Source organism: Pundamilia nyererei, unplaced genomic scaffold (assembly GCF_000239375.1).
Source record: "Pundamilia nyererei isolate P.nyererei 1_Seehausen unplaced genomic scaffold, PunNye1.0 scaffold00058, whole genome shotgun sequence".
Taxonomy (NCBI): Eukaryota; Metazoa; Chordata; class Actinopteri; order Cichliformes; family Cichlidae; genus Pundamilia; species Pundamilia nyererei.
Genome location: NW_005187459.1, coordinates 693,171 through 702,176, shown reverse-complemented (window position 1 = coordinate 702,176; position 9,006 = coordinate 693,171). Strand labels below are relative to the sequence as shown.

At 41.4% G+C, this 9,006-nt stretch overlaps 1 protein-coding gene across 1 annotated transcript; it reads right to left on the bottom strand.

Moving 5' to 3' along the window:
* Positions 1–474: 474 nt before the first annotated feature.
* On the bottom strand, positions 475–5,734 carry batf (basic leucine zipper transcription factor, ATF-like). Its single transcript, XM_005734356.2, has 3 exons — positions 5,453–5,734; positions 4,359–4,460; positions 475–1,416 (listed from the first exon to the last, which is right to left on the bottom strand). The coding sequence occupies exons 1-3, from the start codon at positions 5,513–5,515 to the stop codon at positions 1,210–1,212; spliced, it is 372 nt and encodes a 123-aa protein (XP_005734413.1). The 5' UTR covers positions 5,516–5,734; the 3' UTR covers positions 475–1,209.
* Between the last annotated feature and the right edge of the window lie 3,272 nt (positions 5,735–9,006).

Here is a 9,006-nt window from a genome sequence, read left to right as displayed (position 1 = left end):
CTCTCTCCGTGGTATCTGAACACGCTGTAACATCGAGATTATAGACACTAACGCGCGTAATTGCGCGTCATTTGTTCTCTGGTATCTTAGTAGTGTGTGAACTATAAAACATGCTGGTAATCATCACTTTTATTGCAGTTGTTTACTCTAAAAGCATTGCAGATAACATCATTTATTTTGGGCAGGCAGTTATGAAATAACTGGCTGAGAGGTGACACGAGAGGCTCAGCTGTGCTCCAGGACACACACTCACACACACACTCACAAAGTTTTTAAAAAGTAAAGTTATACAGGGAAGGTTTCAAAATACTATGTTCTCCTTAATATAAGCTACTTTAATCGTGCATCTCATTCTGGTAAACAGTGCCATCTAGGGACCTCCAGGATGCTGTCACAAGCTCCTGTGACACCACAGCACCACTGGTGGTGTCACACACTGCTGTCTTATTAAAGAAAAAAAAGAGGTCACAGTGATCATCCTAAAAGGCATTACATTTAATAAATAGATCAGCTGGCTCTTCTCACATATCAGCTTTATCAACAGAAGTCAAGACCTTTTGAACGCCAGGTTCCAATTCTTCATCATCAACAATTGCTTTTTTTTTTTGGTACACAGTCTGAAAAACCTCTTTTCTTAGGATCTTGACTTTACATTCTCTTTGTCCACAATCAAATCTGTCAAAAGGTCCTGAGAATTAGCAATCAACAGTAACACACTAAAACAGTGAACAACACAAAAAACAAAAACAAAACGAAAAAACAAAAACAAAACAAGGTGGGTGAGATGATAAAGGTGGCTCTCCTTCACACTAAAAGTATGCAATTTACAAAAATATCGCCTGAGTCACTTCAACATTTATATACTAGGTTGGTTCTTCACTCTGTGTAAACATGGACTGGCTGATAATTCTACTCAATGAGCCATTTAAGTTCACAGATAGATTGCTGATAATAAATCAGAAAAGCAGAGAGACGAGCAGAAGCGAAATAAATAATTACAGTTTGGCTGCCGTGTGTGGCAGACACGTTGGTCTGTCATGTTACTCTGTGATCAGGTTTTTAACACTGATTGAAATATCTCCAGTCAGTCTCTCTCCATTGAGGTCAGTCGTCTGTTTCGCAGTACATCTTCAGTAGTCAGTTGGGAGGGGGAGGGGGTTAGCGCTGGTAGTGTGGTACAGCGATTTGCTGGCGGTGGTGCAGTGCCAGTCAAAAGTTTGGATACACCCCAAACTTTTGGCTGGTGCTGTAGCTGCTGTGATGAGGAGGATAGAGGAGGTCCGGGGTCTGAGGAGCCAGGCCGGTGCACAGAGGTTCGTGGCTGCTCAGCACAGACGACAGATACTTGGCCTCCTCTGTCAGCTGCTTCACCTCCTTCCTCAAGGCGGCATTTTCCTTCTCCAGGTTCTCACTCTCCTGTAAACACGAAGGGAGGGGATGTTAGAGCAGAGCTGCTTTATTTACTATAAAAGTGTGTGCTTTTTGTGTGAGGTTAAGTTGGACAGCATAAAGGTGATGGTCTTTACTACTTGTTCATGAAAAAGCCACAACCACATATCCTGCTTCCGCGCTGGTGTTTTTGCATGTTTTAGTGCACGGTATATTTTAACCCCAAACATTTCAAAAGGATAATGCAGGCCATTTTTAATAGTCCATGTATGAATGTGCTGGATGGTTTGTCTACCATTCGATGTAGAACAGAAGAGCGCAACAGCTTTGCAGAATCATTGTCCACAGTGGATGGCCTGACTTTAAATCTAAGCCACGATTAGATTGTCATTAAACTGACATGCTTTCATACATGCCCAGTTTAGGGAAATTGAATAAGCTTATTGATTCCCTTAGGCCAAGGGTGTCAAACCCAAGGCCCAAGGGCCAGAATCGGCCCAGCAAAGACTGCAATCCGGCCCACTGGACAGCTTTGGAAAATGTTAAGGAGGGCATACATTTTTAAACTTTTAATCCTTTTTTAAATAGGTTTTACACCTTTTTCTGCTTACAAAGACCTCCCCACTGTGACTCAAACTACACCAAAGTAGTTAAATAATAAATAAATAAATGGTAGAAAAGTTCCTGTTTGTCACTGTTTATTATAGAAATTACAGTTCTTAAAAAAATGTTTTTGAAAATCCAGTCACAAACACAAATATAAATATTGGATAGTCTGGGCAGTGAGCCCAGAACTATTTCTGTAACTTTACACATTTATCACATAGTGTGCTGTTAAAATTACACTTCTTTATCTATATTTAAGATATCTCAGGGATTAAATGTGTAGTTAAATGTCTTCCCACTAACAGAGAGGATTAAGATCACAGTGATGCCTTACGCCATCATCAGGTCAGAGTTGGAATTTGTTTAATTCTTTTCTTTATGATCAACTTTTATGTTAAGAAATGATGCCTGGATTAAATATGGTGAGTAGTTGAATCATTAAACTATTTCAACCTTTCAACACAAAGACTGCGAGCACAGTGAAGCAACGAGTCCACAGTTCAAGTTTTATAGTATAAAAAATGCTAAAACTGTGGCATCCCTGCCTGTTTCAGTGATCATTTGTAATGGGCCACTCAGTAAAAGTGTAAAAGTAAAAGCATGTTGTTGCCACTTGAGATAAAGTTGTCTCTGTTTCAGTACTGAAATGAATAGCTTTGGTTACTTAGGAGTTAGTAGAACATGAAATATCTACAACATCTACATTGCTTTGTTCTAAAAGTAGAAATATTGGTGGCAACACTGCAAAAAGGAGAAGGAAAATAGACAAAAATACACATTACCCTGTTACATTGCCCTGCAACTATTGATTGAAACTGTGTGCAACTTGCACCACAGTGTGAAAAGGTACATTTCTGACATTTTTGGGTGCCACATTTTCCAAAACAAGTGGAAAGAAGGTGTCTTTCTAACCGATGATCAGTTTTTAGCAAGTAGAGCAAAAGGTACGTCACTGCTTGATACTTTTCTCTCTCTTTCTTTTCATTCGTTCTTTTTTTTCACCTTTGTGTGGGAATTGTAGGAGAGAAATCTTCCACTTGGTTAATTAAAAGGTCATCTCACCATGGCCAAAAGATCACAAAGCTGAGCTGTGAGTCCTTACTGTCACAGAACCCTTGGGCAAACCCCTGTACTTGCGTCACTTAGCCAAATACGGCCCACTGCTATCAGTGTTTTACAAGAAGTGACTGCCTTTTTCTCCCCTCCTGCCCACGACATGTAGCACTCGAGCTCATTTACAAAGAAGAAAAAAATACTACTGAAGAAACAGGAAATAAGCCACAGTGTCAAAGAGAGGGAAAATTCACCTTCCTGTTTATCTAGCGAGACGATGAAAGTAAAACCACAGGCTGTATTCTGTGTGACTGATGGGTTTAAAGAGATTGATAATGTGTACCGTACTTCACAGGAAGGATTCTCACATATTCAAATCAGCTACACTGGATCTACTACAGCCTACGGTGTGGCTTTTTTTGAAGGTCAAAAATCTCTTCTGTTCGTCTGATAAAGTTCACTGAAACAGCTGCTCTTGACACATTACTGTGAAAGAGCTCAGTGCCGCACGCATCTTCTTTTCTTGAACGAGGAAGTCACATGGCGAGTGGTTACGTGATCAGTGTTTTGAAATATAGGTTGATGTAAGAAATGACACCTTGTTGAGCTAGTGGAAGTGTTCAATGGGTCACTGGTTGCTTTTAACATAACAGAGCATCCAGCTGCGCATCCAGCAGAAATGTGCTGACTACCCACTCTAACGTTAAAAAGAAAAAGAGCTATAAAAGATCAAACAAATAAAGCGGTGAACAAAAGGAGTCGAGCGTGAACGCACTCCTGTCGTCATACACTGTGCTGCAGTCTCTGATGCTCGTTTCTGCTGTGAAAAGGGAGTGATTGCCCACACGTGCTAATTTATTCCTTAAGCTTCTGAAAACACACCGAACAGCGTCCAAGTGTGCAGCCCAACAGAAGCCATGACACATCGCCACATGGTCAGGTAGCATTTTGTAAATATAGTACAAATCCACTCCCAGAGGCTTCAAAGGGCTGCACGGACACTTAGAAAGCGCTGCAGTCTGTTGCAGTACTCAAAATTTCTTTCCATTTGTGCTATGGAGTTACACTGGAGGTTGAACAGTTGGCAGGGCATTGCATAGCAAAAAACACCCCTGATGCTTTCATCATTATTCACAGAGATAGGCTGAATTAGCAGCTCTGACATACAAGGAGTGTTAAGTTTATCCAGTCAATCTGCAGTTATTGATTTGAAACCAGCATGGCAGACTTGTTTTCAGCATGTCCTGCTGAGACATCTGTTCGCGTTGTGTTGCTTTGAGGGTGTTAAGTGTGGTGGAAGGTGTCCTTACCAAGTGAAGGCTGTCAGCTTTTTGAGTTTGCCTCAACCTGCTCTTCTGGGCAGCGATTCGATTCTTCTCGCGCCGCATCACCTTCTTTGGGTCGTCTGAGCTCTGAAACAAAACAGCAGGCCCTCAGTTAGTGTGTTTGTGCAAATGACACAGAGGCCACCAGACGTCTCCTGAGCCTGAAAGAGTGAATCTGCGAGAAGCTTGGTAAATAGTTTGTGCTGGATGCTCTAGCCGGGGTGTGAAAATGATAGTTCAGGGAAGACTTGCCTAACATCACACCTAATGTGCAAGGGCAGGGTCGGGGAGTGGCTGAGTCATCGGTTAGCTATAACGCACACCCTGTTTCATGTCCTGAACACTCGATTTTCTTGGTATCATAATAACTAATCAATTTCAAAATGCTGAGTCGGTTGGACATCAAAGAGATAAGAAATGTAGTATCTAACCTCATCTGAACGTCTGTTAGCACCTCTCTGAAAATCCCCCAGACAACCAGCGTTGCTCACAGAAATAACTGAATTTAGATGATCAAAGTTATTTCCATGCCTTGTAGCGTTAATACGTCGCTTGAGCGCTCTATTTCCAGAACAGGTTTGAGCAATAGTGAACACTAGAGACTGACACATGTGAAACCAGCCAGCACCGAGGGTAATGGACAGCTTCTCCCATGCACAGAAATGCACAGTACATACTGTATTTAACACGATGTCTGTTCCCAACAGCTCTCAGCTCTCATTCGCAGTTTGAGGACTTGCAAAAACAATGGAGTCCCACTACTTGGGCAAAGTGGTGCTGAGTTTTTTTCTTTTTTTTGCAATTCACAAAAGCCTACACTTGCAGCGAGTCATGCCTCCAGCCCATGTGTGCATGTGAGACACTCTGAGAAACTGTGAAAAGAGCCAGCAGAGACAGGATGGGTGTCTCTAGTGGTGGCCTTGGTTGCTGCCCACAAAAATATGCATGAAAGAATGCAGCCAATCAAAGGTGCGTGTTTAAAACATACCCACACGAGTACATCCAGAGATGTTAAACTAAAATCGCTCCGACAAAACCGGGCACATCCTCGTAAAAGTAAACGAACCATGCACACTTACCTGTCTGCTTCCAGGTGATGGGGACTTGTAACTTGTGTCATTGCTGTCAGAGCCCTGCGCCATAGCCGACTGTAGCGACTGAAACTTTGTGTCTTTGTCCACTTCTGCTTTGTGTTTTTGAGTGTGTGTGATCTGGTGAAGTGTGTGTCTGTCTGTGTGTGTGTGAAAGAGAGAGAGCCAGAACGAGAGAGTGAGAGCCTTTGTAGCCGTACGAGCGCTAAGAAGAACTTGGCTTACCACGAGCACTGAGTCGCTTTCTTCCCTCTTTTCTTTTCTTCTCTGTCCCTCCTCCCTCGCTCTCTCTTTCTCTCTCTCTCTCTTACTCTCGCTCTCTCTCTCTCTCTCTCTCTCTCTCTCTCTCTGATACTAGCTGTCTACCTAATTAGACGTACTGATGTAGTTTCTGGTAAGTTGCACTAGACTGGAAGTCACATGTCTGTTGGAAAGTTAAGGCGAGCAAGGCAATTGTGTAAAGTCCAAAAAAAATAACACAACCAGAGCTTAACTCACTCCTTGAATACATTATCAGTGGATGCTCACAGCCTCACAAATGAATTACCCAGTTTGACAGAACTAAAAACTTGTTTGTTTGGAAGCAGCACAATTGTCAGGTTATCACAAAAATAACACATTAATCTTTACACAAGTGTGATTATGTCTGGGTAGTGGGGATGTGTGTGTTTGTGTGTGTGTGTGTGTGGGGGGGGGGCGCACATGTGTGTTAAGCTGGCATTATGGGCTTCCTCTTTTTTTCTTTCTTTTTTCTTCTTATTTCTTTTTGTTTAGCTGTCACAGATATGAAGTTTCGACTTAGTCCTCAAGAGACTGCATCCCAAAACTCCACATGGATGACTGGGCTGTGAGTATTTACACATGCTTCATGGTAATTTCCAGAACTGTGCAGCACTTGCTGGCTTGCGGCTCACCAGCTGCGAAATAGGTAAGGTGATGTCAAGTGTACTGGCAATGAGAAATGCCCAAGGGGCTCCCCAATGCCCCACTCAGAATTCTCTCACAGCCTTTTACTCTAAACGAAGATGTTTATGTGCAAAGAGTGGGGGATCTTCGAGAAAATGTACAATTTGAGGAGGGGGAACATACTGGAAGTAATGTTTTTTTTACTCACACTATTACTGTAATAGAAAAGAAAAAAAATCACACACGCTTTTGTTTAAGCGTCCAGCACAATCCATTTAAAACTGAGCTTTTGGCTCATTTAAGGCATGCGGTGCCCTTTACTCGTTAGTCCTTTTCTTGTTTGCCCCCATCACGAGACAGCATTTGGTCGTGCAAGAACAAGATTTTCTTGTGAGAAGAAGGAAAAAAAAAAGGAGGAAAAAAAAAGAGAATCAGGACTAAAACAGCTTTGCTTGGCAGAACAGTCCTCCCACACAAAAACATGTTCCACCATCACAGGAATTTTGAAGAGCTTGGGCAAGGGCAGACATTTCTAATACTTGGCATTTAACGCTGTCCAAAAGAGTTGAGGCTGCAAAAGAGAGAGAGAGAAAGAGAGAAAGGAGGAAAGCTGCTTTGTCAAATTAGGCTTAAACCAGGGTGAACACATATTAGTTTAAAGATCGTTTTTCACAGCTTGGACGCAGTACAGCCCGAACCCTCAACGACCCACTGTTGCTGGGAGTGTAGGGATGCTCAGAACCACCCCCAAATCCCGCCGTATCAATTTTTAAACATTGAGTGAATGATTTAAAAAATGTGTAAAAGCTTTTGAAATATCTTTATAACTGTTGTTTGTATGTCTTGCACTAATTCTGCTGCTCGGTGAGGCTCACAGAAGTAGCAGAAGGCTTGATGGCGCCTGTATTAAACTCAAGCTTTGCACTTGATCACATAACATCCAGTGTGAGTAAGAGTTTGTAAAAAAGAAAAAGAAAGAAAGAAAAGCGACAGCTCGTAAGGACAGTTTTGATGAATTTTAATTACTGCTCTAAACAATACTCCCTCCTCTTCATCGGGACTCCCTTACTTGGAAAAACCCCAGACAGGCCATTTATTTCAAATGCAAACTGCGATACCCTCATTTGTGGTCTACCTTCCTTGGAAATGACCGTGGGAGGTTTCTAATAATCACGAAATACATGTAAGGGATAATTAGGCAAACGACAAACGTGACAAATAACGGTTAAATATTTAATTCAGAATAAAGGCCGATTATGAGTCATTTCAGTGAATGTGTCAAGTCCAGTTTGAGAGAAATATTGCTCTTATTTTCTTGTTCTTTGGCCCACTCTTTCTGAGTTTTACTGTTATGCAGGCGTGAATTGTATCAGCCACTCGTTGTTTACTTACTTAGTAACTTTTTCGACATTTGAAAAGTAAAGGGCTAAAAACAAGTGAGTTTTGTACTGGATTTCTGTTATGTTACAAGGATTTGAGTTTCAAACATATTCCACCTGTTTGCCATGAAAAAATAAAAAAACATGGCGATAATGCTGCATATACTTGAGGCTGTTCTTTGTTTCGAAAAGACTGAACTATGTAATATTGTATTTTTTTGAAGGGGTGGAAGGGTAGGGCAGTTGTTTTAGGTCAAGACATGAGTCAGTCTTATAAATCAAGAACTGCCTAAAAGTTGATGCCCAAATATTGTAATTTTCCATCTGTCATAACTACTGTGCAATACAAGTGAAATCATAAAATGAGGCGATCACTTCCTCCTGCTGGGAACTGACACCAAGGACTGTCAGTCGCTGTTGTTTTAAATGAAAGACGTGTGGACAACAATACTGTCAGTTAAGGTAGGTATTAAAAAAAGAAGAAGAAAAAAGTAACAATTTGTTCTTCTATTTCCATCACTGTCACTCATCGTTATTTTTAATTAACTTAATTTGTTGAACAGTTCTTTAACTGGAATCGTCTCACATGGATTTGTTGCAGTACTGATATTTGCGGCTAACCTCCAGGTGGAGGTGGTGTAGGACAGGCAGAGCAGCTTGTTTGTGAGATAAAAGAAAGGCTGATGAAACTCATGAATGATGGAAAATGATGTGTAATGATGGTTTTTGTCGTGTGAGTGGTTTAAAAAGACCGGGTTTTGCTATCTTGCTCAGGCTGACGCTGCTTGTGTGATGTCATCGGCACCCCGCAGAGAAGAAAAAACAAAAGGGTAAAACAGTCGCAACATCCAAGTCATTAATTTGTTTGTGTGCTGATCTCATTGAGAGTCCATGTTTTATTCAAATACAACAAATACAGCTGAAAACGAAATATTTAAAATGAAGCTCAAAGGCCACACCGCGCCCACATAGGAGATTTCAGAGGCTCGCTGGGCTTTTGATGTGTTAAAGGTTTAAAGTGTCCCTCTCCTAACAAACGAGCACAACTGGAAGTTGACATAAATGTCAAACAAGCTGTTTGTCCCTCATGGGAAGATTTCTGGTCAGGTAAAAGTCAGGGAACTTACTTGCGTGCGTGTATGTGTGTGTTATGCCAAGGTATGTGGGTTGTGCCCATGAAGATTATGCCAAATCTTCTCTGTCAGTGGTGTTTAAATGTTATTTATAAGTAACTGTTATTTAGTGGAGTTGAAATGT